General features: G+C 44.6%; 1 protein-coding gene across 7 annotated transcripts in view; it reads left to right on the top strand.

The window, feature by feature from the left end:
* Positions 1-20,158, top strand: part of FBXW11 (F-box and WD repeat domain containing 11) — a 54,430-nt gene that overhangs the window by 14,009 nt on the left and 20,263 nt on the right. For 5 of the 7 annotated variants that reach the window (XM_072348153.1, XM_072348150.1, XM_072348149.1 and 2 more), the window contains 3 exons: positions 949-1,050; positions 17,763-17,825; positions 18,891-19,116. In XM_072348153.1, coding sequence (XP_072204254.1) covers positions 1,000-1,050; positions 17,763-17,825; positions 18,891-19,116 — 340 coding nt within the window. In that variant the 5' untranslated portion in view covers positions 949-999. The remainder of the gene's footprint in view (positions 1-948; positions 1,051-17,762; positions 17,826-18,890; positions 19,117-20,158) is intronic. The other 2 variants (XM_072348154.1, XM_072348152.1) reach the window with 1 other exon arrangement.

Genomic DNA, 20,158 nt, shown 5'->3' with positions numbered 1-20,158 from the left:
TCTAACTTTATCTGATGGTTGTGTAGTGTGCTATTGTATCCTTAAAAGGAGCTGTGAAATAATACCACGTGGCTATAAAAGGTCTGGAGAGTCAGTCTGCATTGAATTTCTCCAGCTTCAGAGAAACATGTTTGAAAACTTTCCCCAACTTCCAGCATCACCAGTGTGGCATTGAGTAGTTAAGCATGATTCTTCCCAGCTCGGATGGTGAGATGAGCCATAAATACTGTTGGGCTATAATTTGTCTGCCTGGATACCTTTAACTGATAACGCCAGCTCTTCCCCCAGTGACCCATTTAATCAGGATACCATGTTGACTAAGTACAGCTTGGTCTGGCAGTCTGAATTTAGGTGTAGCTCCTCTTTTAAAAGAATTACTATTTTTGGTTGTGTTGGTGTCCCACACCTTGGCTGTAACCTCACAAGTCAATACGGGCTTTGCTGTCAGAACAAATAAGCACAAATGGGGAAAGCTGAGACAGTGTGTGGTGCCAGACCTTCATCACCAACTCCCCAGGGCTGCGTTCTGAAGAGCTGCCACCTAATGAAGGGCTCCTGTGCTCCTCTTACCTGGGGCGGGGGGTGGGGGAGGCAGAAGCCAGCAGTGCCTGGCAGTCAGTCCCAGTGCTGAGCAGGCAGCTACCCTGCATGGCTGAGCTGCTCAGCTGGGGCACTGCTGGGAGGGAGCTCAGTGGGTACCTGGGCACCACAGCCACGCAGCTGCAGGTGAGGCAAATCAGTTGGTTATCCTCACTAGGGCAGAGGGATGGCTTATTTCCTGAAAAGGATCTTCAGTCGTTATTTTACCCTTGGCCACTAACCTTGCAATGAACGTAGAAATGCTGTAGATAAGTACCCATGTGAACGTACTAATGAGTTGCCTGCGTTGAGTGATTTGTTGTGGCATCTAACTGCTTCTTCTCTTCCTTCCTTTTTGTCACCCTGCAGTGTTCTGTGCCAAGGTCTTTGTGGCTAGGCTGCTCCAACCTGGTAGAGAGCATGTGCGCACTGAGATGCCTGCAGAGCATGCCCAGTGTCAGATGTCTCCAGGTGCCTTTCTTCTTTCTTGTTGTAAATGTTATGCGTATGCTGTTGAACTTTGTTAAACTCATAGGACTCTGTTTAATCAAATTGTTAAGTCTGCTAAATGTTTGTTGTGCATCCTTTTTCTGAAATCTTCTACTTAACTGCATTGTAGGAGTGAACCTTAAGAGTGCTTTCTGTACAGGAGGTTCTCTGGGGGGTGGTGAGCTTTTGTGTTCTATTGCCTGTTTATGAAGTTGTGATATAAGTAGCATAGTTGTGCATGTTGCCTGCTACGTTTTGCTTTCTCATTTAATTAAAAAGAAAAAAAACAACAAAAAACCCACAACACATACTGAGCTTTGTCATTTCTCTTAAATTGTAATGAACTGAAAAGCCTGTAATGTTTTTGTGATTTAATTTAGAAAGGATAAGCTTTTAATTTTCTACTAAGAACAGCCCTGCTTACAGCCTTACGTTTATCATTGCTCGTGGTTGAAGGCAGGGCAGTTAGCATGGAGCCCTGCAGCTTGGGCAGTTCACAGTCCCTTAGCACTTCAGCTTCTGAAAGCAAGGAGCAGGGGATGGGGGTGGCTCTTAGGGGTGGGGAACTGCTGCTGTTGCTTTACTGGTGTGGGAGGGACTGGAAAAGATAAGTAACGAAAGGGAGATTTTTTTTAATACCAGCTCAGTTTTGAGGCTCCCAAAATATTTACTTTGGAAAGTAAATGCAGAACATGTGCATTGTCTGTGTGGCGCTTCCCCAAGTGTTTCGGAACGCGTTGTTTTTAGCAGATGTATTGATTATTTGATATTGGTAACTTCTGTCACACAGTGGCGTTGTTCGGTGGTTTGGTCTTTCGTGTGCACAAAACGAGCATTTGAGAGAAACTGCTTTTGTGAATGAGAACGTAAGCAAAGTGAGCTTTGTTTGCAGTCAGTTTCCACTCAGACACGGGGCAATGTGAATGCTTGGCCTTAGGGAGCAACAGTCTGCTTGAGAACCTCTGGCACACAAAATGCAGCTCTGAGTTTCAAAATTAAACGTCGGGATTTCTGTCAAAATACACATTTTCTGTTGGAATGTTTTATGTTTATGGTTTTTGAGTGAGGGGAATAAAGTTTCTAAGGTAAATGTATAGATGGATAATAGTTTTACAGGATGGGGTACTGCATTGTGGCCAAACCCTGGTAACAGCTGGTGTTTGTAATCATGACAGTGTGGGGCACGAGGTTGGAGCTGCCCTTGGAGTTTGGGCACGTGGCTTATGTGCAGCTGTGTGGGATGGCCTGAGAATTAGATAGCGGCAGTTCTGCTGTGAGCAACAGGCTTCTCGGTGGTGGTTGAGGGTCTTCGTTTTGTGACTGCAGGCCGTGAGGGGGGTAAGTTGCTGGGCAATGTGTTGGGCTGGGTGGGATCTGTCTGGATTTCAGTCAGGGTGTGCATGTCTGCAAATCCCAATCTGGGAACCGGGAGGACTCTTTAGTAGTACTGAATTGAAATAATGGCAAACTGTGTTATTCTGAGCAGCTTTTCTTGAAGCACCTTTTAACAGTTTGAGCAGGTACGTAGTAGTTAGCTGTAAGCGTAGCAGGTGTAAGCTCAGACCAGGCTGAGCATTAGATGAATTGGTGCTGAACACACTGTATTCCAGACTTCAGTTGGTATTATTGATGGTAGGATGAAGCACAGAACTGTGTTGGTGAATGTACTGCTGAGTACACAAGGTGTTTTGTAAGGTGGGGATGGGGAGCTGTTCTCAGCAGGCTGTTCACAAAGCCAGCTGTAGCCATCACTGCTCATAACGCTGTTCCAAAATAAAGGCCCTAATGTGTGTGTGCAGCAGCAGGATGTTTTGTAGGACTACAACCGAGGTTAAGAGCTCTTCAGTCTTTTAGGAGCAGCTGTGAGGGATTTTAAAAAAAGAGTTCTCATTTCAGGCGTGTGACTCAGTGAGCCCCATGGGGAACTTGAAAGTGAAAGTGGCACCAGCTTGCTTTTCCCATTTTTCTGTTTGTGGCACCGTGACTTGCCTTCCTTGTTCCTTAGCTTATGAGCACACACGTGGAGATGGGCAGGGCATGTCTGCCTGGAGGTACGTGATCAGTAATATTAGAGTAATGATTAATAGTGAGTATAAGGGAGTGAATAGAGAAGCTCTTCAGTGGCATGAAGCTATCAGAGTGTTGTATCACTTATCTGTGTGTTACGTATGTAGGCTAGTTAGTGAATGGTCCAAAGGAGGAAGAAATCCTAGTCTTAAATCTGGAGCTGTTGCAGTTTCTTTAGGAGGTTCTGCTCCATCTTAGCCCCTTGTACAACATTCAAGAGTGGTCTCACACCAACCTGGAAGAAGAAAGCCAAGGTTAGGTGTAGCGATGCCATAAAACCTAACTGTGCTTCTAAAATCAAACTATAGCATTTAAGCAGATGTCCTCTGGTGCCAGTGGGTTGGATGGCCATGTTCTAATTCTTTAGGTTGAGTCACTTTTTATTCTGTGCTTTTTTCTTGCAGAGAAATTCCTGCTTATTTTGTGGGATTTTCTGGACAGATGCCCTGCCCGAGGCAGGGAGTTGGAATCAATGATCCTTGAGGTCCTTTCCAACCCAAGCCATTCTGTGAATATTTGCCCTTTTTCTGTGACCTGTTAATGAATGGACAGAGATACGTAATTAAAAGAACCCCACAACACGGCTGGTGTTACTGCATGGAAAAGCATGTATTGAATGGCATTTACCTGATGAAAATACTGTAGAATCTGAGAGCTTATTTGTGACTACTGAATTGTCTTTAATAGTGGTTTAGTGACAGGGTGTTCGCCTTCCCATTCTGAACACACTTGGATTCAAATTGCTGCTGTTCTCATCCTGTCTGATACAAATTTGACTGCAAGACTGAAAGCAGACCAGTGTCTTACATGAGTGTTCCTACCGGTGTGCCCTTTCTTGCTTCCCCCACTCACACCCCTCCAACGTGGTTTCCTTGCTGCTCCTTTTTATTTGCTGTCTGTCAGGCATCACTGTTGTCTGCTGTGTCCCATGCTTCCTTAGCGCTCTCCCAGGGCTGTGTGCCACAGGAAGGTGACATTGGTGTGGTTCTTGCCAGAGCCCTTCCTGCTTGCACATTACAACAGGAATGCATTGATTTATACCCCATAACTGGAAGCTGTCTTTGCAAAAATGTCTTAAGAGCCTTTTGAATTGACCGATTCATAATTTATTACTGCTTGGAGGAACTCACAATTTGCTAGTGGTGTTATGAAGCGTCAGGGCTTCAATATTCTTTTCCTTATGATGGCATACTCTGCAAAGGAAATGATTCTCTAGCGATAAGGAATCTCAGTGCTATCACAGCTGAGCGAGGGCACAAGGAAGAAACTGTAATTTATTTATTGCTAAGATACAATTTAACATGAACTTGCCAACACTTCTATTTGTTATTCTTCACTAATTTTGAGTTTCTGGTGGTTGGCGTTGCTATTCAGATACCAGATGGAAGTATAAAAATGGAAACTAGAACCAGAGAAGATTGTATCTGAAAACTAAGAATTGATTTATCGATGTGAAAACTTCAGCATCTTATTTTTTTATTGCCGTGCTGTTGTTTTCCCAGCACAGATTCAGACACGGACTTGAAGCAGGACTCTTGAAATCCCAGTGCGTGCAGTAGGTGCGTTCTGTTAAAGCCTTTTCCTACGGTGTGCAAAATCACAAATGGGAGAGTGATGAATAGCCTGTCACTGTGCTGCCTGCCTCCTTCTGAAAACGTTATTCCTCCCTGCAGCTGTTAAAATGAGTTGTAATAGCCAGACAACTGCTTTCCTTCTCCTCTTAGGTTTGAAATCATTTACAAATATTTCTTTGACATGTTTTCTGGTATTTTGCCTCAAAACAGTCGGACTGTTACCGTTCCTTCTTGGAAACAGTCCAACAGGTCCATTAAAAAGAAATGCAGATTTGATTCCTTTTAATTTTGTTTTTGGAAGGAACGCGGTGTTCTCTCCGATCTCTGAAATATTTGTGCTTGCCCCTCTGCTTTAAACAGGCTTCTTTCTGAGACACAAAGCTGTAGAGCCAAGCCCAGCCTTTGTGGAAGGCTCTCATGTGATGGTTGGACTTGAGGATCATAGTGGGCTTTTCCAGCCTCAATGGCTGCATGGTGTCCTGTGATTCAAGCTGTGGTTAGTGGCCCAGCGCACCTGTTGCTATTTTGTACAGTGAGATGATGCTGGGTCTGTGAACCTGATGGTTAATGCCCATTTTTCTCTCTGCTCATCGGCAGTGGGACTTCCCAGCATAGATGTCGGAGTCCCCTCCAAAAATGAATAACGATTTGGGATCAATTTTCAGCAGCTTCTCAAACCTGTTTTCGGTTCTTAGTGTTTGCTGCAGGCTCTGAGGGATGCTGCAACATCTCAGTTTGGTGTTTGCTGCATAGACTGCTATTGCAAGGTTTTCACCCAGCTCCTGTTCTCTCCCTGGTGCCAGTGCACTTCTCACCATGCAGGTCTCCCAGGTGCCCAGCACAGCTTCCTGCTGCACAGCCCTGATGGGGGCTGGACACCCATAGGATGAGGAAATGTGAAGTGCTGGGAGATTTTTTTTCTTTCCCAAGAATGATTTATTATCCAGAGGAAAGTGTTGCGATAAGCTCTTTTTCCAGTCATCCTTTGTGTATCAGAGTGCTTTCAGTTTTATGACTTTAATTATTAACTAAGTCTGCTGCTTCATCGGGGCAAGAAGAGAGACCTTCACTTTATTGGGTCAATTCACAGTGTTTATTTTTAAGCAGAAGAGGATGGTTACTTGCTGGATGACTTTGAGTGTTAGCCAGTGGGCTCAGATCGAGCTATGAACCAGGGCTCTTCCTCTGTAGTCTCCTTGACTGAGAAGCAGAAGTGTTCCCTGATGTCAGAGGCCTCGCACATGCACTGAATGTCTGTAAGTTTGAATTCCCCCATCTTGAAGTATTTCTGTGTAATGCAAGCGTTTCAAGTTACTTGACTAGTGACTGTTAATTACAGGGCAGTTCTCTCACCTCTGTTTTTTTTCTTCAGAAGCTTTTAGTATTCAAAAATCATCTGCCTAATCTGTAATCTTTATGGCTGTGATAGAGATCAGAAGGAATGTGTAGTTCCTTGACCCTCTTTGTGATATTTCACTAAGCTGCACTCTGCAGAAGAATTCTGAATGTAGGAACAGAAATGGGAGCTTAGGAATGCACTCGTCAGTCACTTGCTAACTTGCCTTTGCTGGTGTTTCTCTGTGGTGCTGTTAGAGATCCCAATCTGCCTTCTCTCAGGCTGGGAGGGATCCCTAAGGAGGCAAACGCGCTTCTTGATGATGGATTCACCTATCAGCCGAAGATGCTAGACCTTGCTTCAGCAAATCCCAAGACATGGCTTCTATCTGCCACAGATAAGCATCACTTCAAGTATCAATTTATGTTCCTCAGGAAAGCTAACACAGTTGTGCTGAGGCTGATGTATTTCACAAGCAGTGGGTGGGAGTTGTTCCTCATAGCCCTTACAGAAGCCTGCATCTTGGTGCACAGAGATGCTGGGCACGCCTTTGTGTGCACGCTTCCTCTGCCTCTGTTGGGAAAGTGGGGGTTTTTTGCTCCCTGCCCTTGTTAGGGCGCAAAGAAATCTGTGAAGTAAACTGCCATGTTCTTCAGCCTGCCTGCTAATAATGCCATGCTTGTGCTGGGAGGGAGTGAAGTCTGCCATAGCAGGGAAGAGGATGTGCAAGGCAGTGTGTTCCATGCATGTCTGATGCAGTCCTCGTCCTTGAAGATGTCTGCTCTGCCTTCCTTCAAAGAATTTGCAGATTAACGGGTAATAAAAATTTCCTGCTAAAGTGGAAATGAAATTTGTTCAGCTCCTTTACACAGTGCTGGTAGGTTTTGGTTCACAGGGTCACAGCCAGGAAACTGGTGGGGAATTGAGCTGCAGTGTTGATAGCAGCATTAGTCGTGATTGTGCCAGTGTGAATAGTACTGCCTGTGGAGAGTCATCGCTGTGTAGGGATGTGAGGATCCCTGTGGATTAGCAGGCAGGGTGTTCCCTGGTTTCTCTGGGCCTCCTCTGTTTGTGTCTGATCTTTGTGCTGGAGGTCTTAGTGGCTGCAGTGCAGGAAAGTCTTAAAATACATGGTTTGGTTTTCATGGGTAGAATGGACATAAATCACAGTTGCGGATGTGCCAGCAGTTGACAAACCCGACAGTACCAAGCCCATCTTCCAGACACCCACATATCAAATATGGGAGAAGTGATATAGCAGAGAAAGGAGGAACTGGAACCAAAACTTTGTACTGTTCTGTAGGATGTTTCTATGGCAAACGTGACTGTTTTGCAACCCTTCACTACAAAGAGGTGTTGTAAGTCCTGAATTGATGCATGGCATTGTATTGGTGCTTTTAGGGATTCTTACCTTTTGGAGCTGAACTCTTTCCTTTTGAGTTCTTAAGTGTTATCATTCTTCAGGTTGACGCATGCTACTTGATACAGATATTAAGCCAGATTTGAAAGCCAAAGCTCTGGAGAATGCTCTCTTTTTGTTCAGAAATACGCAGCAGTTTTCCTACTGAAGGGATGTGAAACTCCAACGTCTTCAGAAAGTGAGGAGATAATTGTTGGCCTGCTGCAGCGGTCCCAGCTTTGGTTTCAGGGCTTCATTGCACAACATGCTCCTTTTGGCTGCGACGCTGCCTTTTGGATCCTGTAAATCTTCAAGCTCTCTGTGGGATGGGTGCAGTGTACTGTGCTGTAACACAAAGCAAATTGCTGGAGTGATGGATGGAAAACGATCCCTTGGAAAGCGGAACGTGAGACACTGGGCACATCTTCCCCTGCTCTCAAATCCCTTTCTGTAGACCCTTCAAACCAGAGACTCTCTGCTATTAATTAACTGCATGTTGAAGTTGCAGGGAGAAGTGGTTCTGACCTCGGAGGTCAAGAGCATTTAGACCTCCATTATATAAATCATGTGAAACCCCAATTAGGCGATTGCACATTCCTTTTAATACCTGGGTAAAATCAGCACTTCAGTGTAGTGTTTGGCTAAGCCCAGGCGAGGCTGGGTGGAGATCTGGACCAAAATGAGGATTTGATTTGAGCATCTCTCATTGCTGAAGGCTTCTTTCTTAACCGGAGCTAGTCCAAGGCCTTTTTCTAAGAAAAGGCTTTCTCAGGGCTTTTGGTTGAATGTCAAAAATGCACTGAAATTGGGTATTAAGCTAAGGCTTGTTTCATACAATTAATAAGTGGTTAGGATTTTGTGGATTAATATGGCTTTGTTAGCTGCCAAATTGGAAGTACATTGCTGTGCATCTTTGGAGGAAAAACATGGTCTTACAATGGCTCTTGAATGGCAATGGAATCTTTCTTGGAGCGGCTGGCTGGTTTGAGGCTTTATTTTTATGGAGTATTTGTATTGTGCTAGCTTCTATAATTTCTTGTGTGCAGGAATGCTTCTTCCCACACTTGTGTTTTGCAGAAGACAAATACTTGAGGTTACTGAACACATTCTGTGATTTTGCTGTTTCAGACTCCTCCGTGTTTTTGAGAAACGTTCTCATAACTTACAGAAAGAAAAAGCCTCTGTAGGATCCTCTGCAGAATGTGGCTGCAGTTCTCCTGCTCCCTGGGGAGGAGCAAAAGCCAGAGAACAAGTTCTGGCGTCATCCTGATGGCCACTGAAAACAGAGGGGATGGAGAAGAAAGTGCCAGGTCTGCTCCTATAGAAACCAGGGAAAGGACATAGGCGAGCTTAGAGAACTGGTTGTTCAGTTGAAGCTCATACTTCTGATCCTTAAATTCTCATTTAGCAGTCTTTCATGATAACAAACTTGATCCTGTGGCCTTGTGGTTCCTGGGAGTTGCTCTGTGTGCTTCGGTGTGTGTGTGTTTAGCAGCTCTCCTTTGAGGAAAGGCTGAGGGAACTGGGCTTGTTTAGCTTGGCAAAGAGAAGGCTCCAGGGAGACCTCATTGTGGCCTTCCAGTACTTGAAGGGAGTGTATAAACAGGAGGGGGAATGGCTATTTATGAGGGTGGACAGTGATAGGACAAGGGGAAATGGTTTTAAACTGAGACAGGGGAGGTTTGTGTTGGATATTAGGAGGAAGCTTTTCACCCAGGGGGTGGTGATGCACTGGAACAGGTTGCCCAAGGAGGCTGTGGATGCCCCATCCCTGCAGGCATTCAAGGCCAGGCTGGATGTGGCTCTGGGCAGCCTGGTCTGGTGGTTGGTGACCCTGCACACAGCAGGGGGCTTGAAACAAGGTGATCATTGTGGTCCTTTTCAACCCAGGCGATTCTAATACAAAATAAACATATAAATGACAGCGGGGATGGGAGGAGAATTGGATTTTTAAGAATGACTTGGTGATTGGGGTTCTTTTAATAGACTGAAGTCTTTGATGCCCACTTGTGTTCTTTGTATGGATTTTTAGGCACCTTTGTGCTGGTAGCTGGGCTCAGCTGCTGTCTGGCATGCTGAGGTAACTAAATTTGGGTAGAATGGGTTTCACGTGGATCCAGAAGCAGAAGTCTGAACCTAAATTCCCTCTGGACATCCAGGAATAACCCTCTGAGTATTTTAGATTTGCACCAGGCAACCAAATTGCAAATATACTTAATCTGTACATAGGCTGATTTATTTTGGATGAATCTGAAGGCGTCTGAGGGTGACCTGCTTACCAACTATATCTGAAATTTGCTTTCTGAGATGCTCCTCATCCCACCTTTAATCTGAGAAACTTTTAGGAGGGATGGGAGTTGTATAGGAGAGCGTGCCGTGTGTTCTTTGGCTGCTCAGGACAAGTGCCTGTAATGTAGTGGAAGCTCTGACAACTTCAACTGCTTTTAATTCAGTTAGTTCAGAGATTACCACCATCCACAGCTTGAAGGATTTTGGCAGTGTCGGCGATAAGCCGGAGCTCTGTACCACACTGCAGAAGCACTGAGATGTTTCTGCTGTGGGCAGGAATGCGGCCGGCTGCATGCAGCACTGAGCCTGCCAAGGAGGGCTGGGTGCCCGGCTAAAAACAGGCAGGGCTTGTGAGCTGAAGGTATAATTCAGCCTCTGAGTAGGCTGGCAGAGCGCTGCGCAGTCCAGCTGGTTGAAGATAAAGCCACTTCTCAGCTGAAAGGAAAATGTGATCAGTGCGTAGCAAAGTTAAGCTATAGAAGTGAGAGGGATGTGTGTGGAAAGCACTAAATTAATGTGTGGGTTTGGAGGGCAGGAGCTGCTTGGTGGGGGGCTGGTGTGAAGCCGAGGGCTGTGGGCTCTCTCCTGCCCTTCTGCAGGGCTCCCATCCTTATGTGCAGGGAAGCAGTTTGCCTGATGTCTGTTGGGCAAGCCTGCACCATGGTGCTCAGAACAGTGCAGGGCTGACTCATCTGAGCCACAATTACACAACTCAGTGCTCTCTGTCCTTGTACATGCAGCGTGTTAAGATGTGATGGATGCAGGCAGCTTTTAGTTACCGAATCTTTGCTCCAGACACTCAGAAAATTAAATGGGAGCAGGGTGTGTTTGGGACAGTTACGCAAGGAGTATTTCAGGCACCATCCCCGCAGTACCTGTTGGTAAGCTCTCCCCTAAGAAGTGCAAAGCTGTTGCATATTATAAAAGAAAATAGGGGAGGGCTCAGGCAATTTAAATCATCTGACAGATCAAAAGCATTCTCCTCCCTGTCTAATGTTAGCAATTACACCTGCTGCTGGAAACACTGGTGTCTCCTGGGATTGCAGTAATTATATGCTTTTTTTTCTAGTAGCATCTATTGAGTGAAAATATACACATGCTGGAAAACAGCTGGTAATTTGGACAGAAGTAGCAGGGTTTTCTCTTGTTCCAGCCTAAATTGACTGCTGGTTTAGTCAGTCAAGTTCTTATACCCAGCAACGGTTCTATGATTCTGATCCATATGAAAGCCTGTATCGTGCTATTTCTGAAGTTTGAAAAGGCAAGGAGTGGTTTTGCTTTGTCAGTTGCTCAGCAGTTGTGCTGTGCAGGTTGTGCTGTGCATTACCAGGCTCACTGCCCTGCTGGCAGCTGCAGGCCACATGGCCTGCACATGGCTGGCTGCCCGCTGCATGGAGGTGCCAGTGACCCGAGTCCTTCCCTGGGGTTGGAGCCTTTCTGTGGTGTTTCATGGAGTTGGATCACAGCAAGAATTCTAAACTTGTGATTATTTTGGTGGAATTTCACTTTAAAAGCAGGCGCTGTGGTTTAGTTCTCTGTGGACATGGCCCACACTGACGTCTGAAGTTAACTTAATGTTAGATCAGATGTGCTAAATATTAAGAGATGCACAATCATGTATTTACTGAAAAACAGCAAATTAATTTTGCAGTGATGTAAGGCAAAGATTGACACTTGAGAAGCCGAGTTGAAATACTGGTACTAATTGCAGTCCTCCAAACATTCATGGTTAACCTGTTGTTGGTAGCCGTTTGTGTTCTTCCTCACCTTCAGAATAACTGTTCTAGAGCACTTGAAGTGCAGAAACAGTTGAGGTTTTCTTTCTCTGAGCAGCGATAGGACTGCTGGGTACTGGGAGCTCTTACTGACCAGCAGAGCTTCCTGGTGGAAATCAGGCCCCCGGGAGATGTACAAACGGGAGCATAAAAGCAGCAAGTATCCTTATCAAACGTTCAGCCTGTGAGCAGTGTTTGTTCTCACAAGTGTTAGTTCTCACACTGTTACCCTGTTTGTGTTTAAGGTATCTGCTGGTACTGAGTCTTCTTGCAAACCTTGCTGTGGTTACTCAGAGGCTAATAAAAGCGATGCTTTATTTCTAGCGTGAGGATTTCCTTCTAATTTTGCCTTCAGCTGTTAGATCTTGGTACACTCTCAGTATTTCAAGTATATTTTCAGTTGAACTTCCAGCAATAACTGCACTACCTGGCAACTGGGGAGCCTGGCTGCTAGGGGAGGACTGAAGGGAATTGAGCATGATTTGTATGGTTACTTAATGCTTACATAAACAGTTCAGTTTGAGCTGAAAGAAGAAATGATTAGTACAGATCTGAGATATAGGTATGACCATGATCAGCGGAACCAACTTTCAATTTACTTGAAACCCTTCAAGTTGAACTCGATGACCCTTAGAGCTTTGTTTTCATAGTGCTTTATAGTGACAGAGCTGTGGATAAAGAGTTTTCTCTGCCATCATGTGTCTTCTGAATCTCCTTTATTAGGCACATTATTTGGCCGTGGGCTCCACTGTCTGCTTTTCATCTCAGGGGACTGTTTTCATGCAGGTAGGGCTTAGTTGTCTGACTAAGTTGAAAATCAGAATGAACAACAATGAATGACAAAAAAGAGATGGTGTGTGGCCCCGTTTATTGTAGGTATCCTGAGCTGAGACCTGGAGCTGTGGTGTTGCTGGGGCCATCTCCTCTGTGAAGCCAGACATCTTTGTTGCCCTGCTTTCAGTAACTGTTCCTAACCTTTTATTACTCTGTTGATACAAGAATCTTTTATGTGCTTCCTCTCTAGATAGCCTTTGGCTATACTTGCAGAGGTCTTTTTGAGGCTATGAGTCTTTCCAGTTGTTAACATAGGCACGTTTTTTCAGTGGCTGCCTATTTCTGAGCTGGAATTCAGAGCCACCAGAGTATTTAGCATTCCTCTACAGCTTTGGAGAAGAGATTTTTGTCCTTGATGTGAGAAGAGCTGATACATGTTTTATGTGGTTCTCCTGCTTCACTTAGTGTTTGGGCTCTCAGTAGTTAAAAGATGTCAAGTGTCAAGATGTTTCTAATAAACATCGTTTAACAGATTCCTGGGTCAGATAATAGCGATCAGTCACTTCCTAAAGAGGGACTTGTGTTCATTTTAAAGTACTATTAAGCCATCTGGGGCTTCCTGGCTATTTCAAAAGCAGGAATCCGTGAGAGACACACAGCCATCCCTTTCAGATGTTAGAAATTTCTTGCTGCTTTTCTTCCTCATCCTCTTCCTGATGTGGTCCCATTGTCGTGCTGGGTGGTGGATGCCTCTCCTCCCCTGGGTGCTGATAATTAGTGCCTTCAGCAGTCTCTGCCTGGCAGAGCTGGTTTCAGAAGGCAGTGTGAGTCTGCGGGGAGCCAGCTTCAGACTCTGTGTTCGACTTCTGAGTATCCAAGTATGTATGTAGTTACTGCTGTCATTTCTTCATCTTCTGTAAGGCTAAACGTAGGCATGATTTGTTGAAGGAAATCAGAGCTAGCTGAACTGCTTTGATCGGTTTTGTTCATTTCATAGTTTTAACTAATATTCCTCCAGTGAGTGGAAACTTGGTCAGAAATGAGAACTTGAAATGCTTGGCTTACTTGGACTCAGATTCAAATTACTGATCTAATGGTGGGGCAGTGAAAGCTCTTGTTGGCCACCGCTTTCCATTTCACCATAATACTGCTCTTCCGTTTCTCAAGGTAGCATGACTCCCGTCTAGTTTTGGCTAAAGCTACAGATCCATCCTTCAGCAGGGAGGAGTTACTGGAGAGTCTCAGCAATGTTGTTTTCCTGGCTGGGAGCTGCTGCAGCTGATTGTGAGTCTCGTCCCAGTTCCCAGGGTTATTGCTATCACCTCTGTAATTGCTCTGTCGGTACTGGAACCAAAACTGGGTTAAAGAACAAAGCTGCATCGTGCTGCTGCTGTTCAGTCGATTAAGTGCCTAAAAGCACTCGCAAATGCGGAAGCTTGGTGCAGAGGTCTCAGCTCTACCTGCCTGTAGCTGGCGTGGCTGGAAGAAGATGAACTAGCTTTGTGCTGGGAAAGGTGCACCTCTTTTCTTGGGTTCAGGGAGTGAGACCTGGCAGGGAAATGGAAGTGCTGTACATTTATATGGCTGTAGAACTGTAAATCCTGGGGAGATGCCAGTGTTTAGTTGCTACCAGGTATGTGAGGATCTTGATTGACACTGTGATTTATGATGTTCTTTTTAATACCTGCATTATTTTTCCCTTTTGGAAACGTTGATGATTGTTTTTGTTTTTTGAACGTTTTGGAATCAGATTTCTGAAGGAAATGAACTTCACATAATGATGTTCCTTGTCAGCATCTCTTTCTTCACCCCAAGAGACTTTGGAGTGTCTTTGCCACGTCCACCTGCATCCCACAGAAGGGTGGAAATCCAAGGGCTGAAGTTGAAGAAAGCTTGGAGTTCTTGCAGGGCTATTGGAAGAACATGGGATGCTGCAGCATGAAAAGCAGTTCATGCACTTTGTTGCAGCTGCTGATTTGCTGTTAGTGGGAATGGAGACAGGCTGTTCATGGAGTGACTTTATTCAGCTGAGCGTGACCGTAGGGCAGCATGAAATGTCTGCTCAGACCCATTGTTACTGTGTCACTGTCGCTGCCTTTCCTGGTAGGGGATGGAGAGTGCTTGTTCCAGGCTGACTAATTAAGGAATGACAGCTGGTTTGAAATATCATTCTAATTTTGCAAGAGCTATGAGTAAGTTAACAGGAATTTCTGGAAAAAAAATGAACTTACAAGCGGGATTAATTGACAGTATTCAGAAGCTCAGCTTCTATTGTGAGGAGCTGCTGGGCTTCTGTGGTCCTGGCAATAGCGCATCCCGCCTGTTCTGTCTGCTTGTGAACGCTGCTCAGCCCCATTGCAGGGGCTCAGAGCTGCACAGCTGAGCAGGAAGGAGTTCAGTGCCTGCACCCGTGTTCACGGCGTGGGGAAACAGGGTGTGGGTGAAGTTACTGTTGCTTGGGAGCTGCCGGGAAGCTGTGCAGGAAGGCAGCGGGTAGCTGAGTGTTGAGGCTGGGTGGGGTAGGCAGCAAGACACAGGTGGAGAGCAGGGAATGAATGGCATGATAAGGAGGAGTGTCCAACTTGTAGATGCCTATTTGCCTTCTTGCCCAATAGTTGGAGACCTTCCCATGCAAGGACCGGTGACACCAGCTGTTATGGGTTCTGGAATTCTTCTGATGGGTACTGTGGATGTGTAGGACAAATTAGAGTTGTCTGATTGCTTCTTCCAGACAGCAGGACAGGATCCACGTGGGCATCTTGTGTTCTGATGTGTTAGTCTGGGTACGGTATGTAAATCCCATGTGAGTTGGGACGTACGTGATCTGGGAATAGCCAGAAAAGTTCAATATGGTAAAAGGCAGAAGTAGGAAGAACATATCAGGAAGAGAAGATAATAGGGAGCAATTTGGTGCAAGTTTACGATAGGAGAAGAAGACACGATAAACACTGTACTTGATACCATCAAATTAACACGGCTGTGTGTTAAGAACAGTCTCATAGGCAGAGTTAAGTTTCCAGCTAAAGGTGGATCCATGCAGTCTGCCCTCATCTCTGCAGCCCAGACATCAAAAGGACGTGGATGTGCCTGTCAGCAGCACTGCTGTGTGTGCCACAGTAAGAAACTGTCCTTGGGCAGAACTGTGCTGACCCCCTGAAGAACGAGGGACAAGTGGAGAGGAGTTGAAGTAATGCAGTGTTCCTATTGCTCCAGTACAGCGGTGTACATACCAGGGACACAGCACCTCTCTGAAAGCCTGCTACCCTTGAACTGAGCAGCATCAGAGCCAGAGCAGAACTTCTGTAATAAGAGCTTGCTTTGTAGTCAGCACAGTGTGCAAGTCTGAACATCTTGGTCAAGTTTTTCTTGTGCGCTTTGTGTTAGAGTGCTGCTCTGCTCTAGCTCTGTTGTGTGTTCCTGGAATGAAAAGCACTGCATTTAGAGCTTTATTCTTAGCCTACATCCCAGAAAAAGATAACGGTGACCTCTGAGAATTTTCCCAGTGAAGAAGGAGAAGAAAGCAGTGACAGATACTGCATAACCTATTGAAGGAAAGAGAGGTTGGGTTGAACTGATAGAACCTGGGATATTTCTGCAGTAGTCGAGCCAGGCATGGCAGTGGGAAACTTCAAGGTTTGATATTCTCTCTGAGAGTTCCTCTTCGCGGCTCTTAGGTAATGGCAGCTCATAGAATCAGTGCAAGTTTTTAAACATCAGAAGAAATTGTGATGTTCCTTACTCATGTAGGCGCATACTAACTGAAAGCACTGTCAACAGTAAGCGGGAATTTTTAAGTAGTGTTTTAATATTATTGATTTTAAACTGACAAACGTGCCCGGTGTCATTCCCTGGAGCCATGCCTGCCTTTAGGGCCTGGCTAGCTGGTGTGGGCCTGCTGGGTGCCAGGAGGCTGCAATGGGCTGTGCAGCATGAAGTCTCATGGCCACAGCTGTGCTGGTGCTGCGCTGCTGGGTCCTGGGGTGTGCTTCTCTAGAGACCATAAATGGGAAGTGAGGCTTACTTCTCTAGCGTTACTGTTCATGTGTGTCCAGAAGCACTGCAACATACCTATCTGGGGAGTAGCAGAATACCTTTATCGCCTTTGTCCAATTCTGGATTCCCTGCTTGCATCTCCTGAACTTGTATTTGGTGTTGCTGTTTGTGCTGTAACCAGACAGACTGGAGTGTTCTGTCACCCAGCAGACAGTTTTCATAATGACATCTTTCTGTGTGAGATGTGTATGTATTCATATGTAACAGCAAGGCAGAAGGGGGCTCAGGGTAGGCTTCAGAACCAGCCCAGGAGTCTGAGTGGTGGAGCAGGACTTGCCTGTAGGGATAATGCTGTTAATTTTTGGTTTCAAGTTTGCTGATTTTGGTGTGGTTCGCTCCTAATAAGAGAGGGACAGGGGGACAAAGGGACAGGGAGACGAAGTGACAAATGTTTATTGATGTGGAGCAGTGTTTTGATTTGGGAATGTAGTTGTTAAGGAGTTAATCCATAATCAGCAATGGCAAGTGTAAAGGAGATGTGTGACTTATTTCATCATGTGTTTGACTGGACTGTGTTGTTCCTCTTTCCGCTGAGAGAGGGGAAGAAAGATTTAAAAAAAAATAAAGACAATGTCAGGTTTTCTTGATGGCCATCTGGCAGTTCTTCAGCTTGCAGTGGGGAGGGCAGGCTGGTGGGAAGCTCAAGTGTGGAGCACCAGTGAGCAGGCAGAAAGAAATGGCAGCTGGGGTACTGACAGCAGAAATGAGCAGGTAATTAAAAGAAGGAAAGATTCTTATGAAGTCAAGTGACCTCTAAAATGAAGTATCTGTGGCTGAATGTTGCTAGAAATTTTTCCATCTGTTGTTCCTGAGCAAAAGGGAAGATGAGGAGCAGTGGTGATGGAGGGCAAGCCTTGAAATTAAATTGGGGTGAAGGAAGCTGCTGACTGCCAAGGGGCCATGACCACAAACTGACTGCAAGCTGCAAGATTGTTCTGCAGAAAGCGATCCCTCCTCATGCTGAGCTAAGTCTGCAAAGAGGAGTTAATGCTCTGTTGCATGCAAGCAGAATATCATGATTTTTTTTTTTTATTATTATTTTCAACTGGATGTGTGTAATTTTGCTTTGGCAGAAAGTGCTACTTGATTGCTTTGACAGGTTTAATTACTTTGGCCTGAGTAGGATGCAAGTGAATTTGTTTCCCACTGAGAAAAGCGTTGAAAGGCTGCATGAAAACCCTTCAAAGAAATTGAAGAGGGGCTGGGGAGTTGTCTTTACAGTAAGTGGGTTTGATAAGCGTGTCAGTTAGAAGGGGAATTTATTTACAAGATGCAGTTTTTGTGGCCAGAAATCTCTGATAATTCCATTCACAGGGAAAATTAATGTTACCTGTTCAATTAATTTGCTTTTCCATCATGCTTGTACAGCGAGGAATTGCCATAGTATGAAAAACAGAAAATTAAAGTCCGAATTCCGTTTTTTCTAGAACACGTCAGTGATGGAGGATCAGAATGAAGATGAGTCTCCAAAGAAAAATACCCTATGGCAGGTAGGTCTGTGTGCATGGGGAGAGGTAGGCCGTGGCTTTCTTTGGGAAGCTTCCACACGCTTGTGTCTGCAGATACATAATCATCCTTATATGTGGTTGGCTATCATCCTGAAATAAGCTCAGTATTCAAGTGAAGGATGACATCAATGAGCAATACTTACGAAATGATTGGATCTTAAGTTCTGTGGTTTGTGCTGACCTTGAAATGACACAGTTGTGCTTCAAAGGATATGCGTGCATACGGTGCAGCCTTTCAGAGCAGGTCACCTTTGTTTAAAAGGCAAAATCCAGCACTTGCTCATAGAAGGGAGCTGCAACCAGTTGGCTTTGGACTATTTTGGGAATATTTAGGAGAGCCTCAGCAGCTCTTTTTGATGTCATAAATTGCTCAGAAGCGCCTGGCGTGAGCCTTTGATTCTCTTTACTGATAAGTAGCGAGTCGTGGGGTGGTGTTCTGAAGCATCCTTATTTGTCGCTAAAGCTCCCAGGGTTTATTTTATGTGGATGCCTCAAACATTGAGATGAGTTGTTTTTTCAGAAACAAAACAAGCATTGCTGCTTAACATCACATCATTCTTGGGCCTTGTTTGTGGGCAAACAGTGCGACAGCGACATGGAGGGTCTTGATGGTTTTTATGTTAATTGGGGAAGTTGTAGCCAGCTTTTGTACGTAACCGAGCATGTATTATTTTAACTGCTAGAGCCTCTGTAAAGCATTTGTGGGGGCAGACTGCAGTGTGTGCAGCAAAGGCAAACTGGCATGTGCAGAAGAAACCACTTAGTTGGAAAAATTTGTTCTAAAACAGGTAAAGTTTTTGAAGTTAAAATTGTAAGAGCTGGGAGAATTCAAGTCTCAGCTTAACTAATAACTTCTGGTTTGGAAGAAGGGCCTTTCACTTGGCCTTATCAGTGGAAGATGAGGTGTGCATGGCATCGCTCGTAGCTTGAACAATGTTTAGAAGTTTGGTTGTTGTCTTTGTTTCTTCTCATGTTCTCTTCATTGGATAGTTCTTATAAGGCTGCTCTTGTTCATTTTAAGTACTGACATTTTGTTTCTATAAACAGATAAGTAATGGAACTTCATCTGTGATTGTCTCAAGAAAAAGACCATCAGAAGGAAACTACGAAAAGGAAAAAGACTTGTGTATTAAATATTTTGACCAGTGGTCTGAATCAGATCAAGTTGAATTTGTGGAACACCTTATTTCACGAATGTGTCACTATCAGCATGGACATATTAACTCTTACTTGAAGCCCATGTTACAACGGGACTTCATCACTGCGTTACCAGGTAAATTATTACTCATTTTACAAGAAGCGTGTTTATGAAAGCCTTTTTCTGATGCACTGAATATATGCAGGCTTTTACATCCTCTAGATGTAGATTGGCTGCTTTAAATAATGTGATGTCTCCTAGTCGAAGGAAATGCAAGAGGACAGCTGAGTCATTCACTTCTGTGATTAATTGAATTGGCCACTGGATGCCAGTGTTGTTCCATGAGGAGTAGTTTGAGTTGGATATCCTGAAGAGCAGCGCGTTTTCCAAATCCTGAATGAAAAGCTGCCTGCACAGATAAATGAATCCAGTTTGTCTGATCTTGTTGCTGATTCAAGAGCAGAAACAACTGGGGATTTCTGTGTGTTGTCCAGTCTTGATTTCTTTCTTGTTCAGAACCTCCGGTGCTACAAATCCGAGTAAAACTTTGCCAACAGTTTGAATATGAAATATATTCTTTCGCTTAAGGTATTCATCTTTGAAAAATACAGAGCATTAATAAGTAGGTACACAAAATCTTTCACTTTTAATTTCCTGGAAAATTGTGGGGTTTTCTTCCCACTAATTTATGGAAGGATTTCTTCTGATAGGTAAATACGTGAGAAATATGCATCACATGAGCGGTCAAATGGGTTCTGCAGTGAGTCTGTGGCTGGGTGAACTCAACTTTTGGAGATAGTGATGGGATTTTGACTTGTCTGTCAAGCATGGTTGAAATCAAATTCATAGTAGCCTGAGGGATGAAGTAGGAGGATGAAGAATATGGGGTAGGACGAAGAAGAATACAGAATCTCATGTGCTCTATTTCCTTTTTATTAATAAAAGGTCTTCAAAATAAGAATGGAGGCCATGAAAGAGGAAATTGCCTTTTCTCTCACATCTCCATTTCATAGAATTTCTTTTAAAAGAGGGCTTAGCTTATCAAGGCACATGCATAGAAAGGTGCTCTTCATTCTAACTGGAGAGCTCTCCTTTCAGTAGTGGATGTTTCTTTCAGTTTGCTTTGCTCTTGATTTCCTCATTTCTCTGGGGGAATGTCTGAGATGTAACAAAAAAA

Source organism: Excalfactoria chinensis, chromosome 13 (assembly GCF_039878825.1).
Source record: "Excalfactoria chinensis isolate bCotChi1 chromosome 13, bCotChi1.hap2, whole genome shotgun sequence".
Taxonomy (NCBI): Eukaryota; Metazoa; Chordata; class Aves; order Galliformes; family Phasianidae; genus Excalfactoria; species Excalfactoria chinensis.
This window is presented reverse-complemented; position numbering and strand designations above follow the sequence as displayed.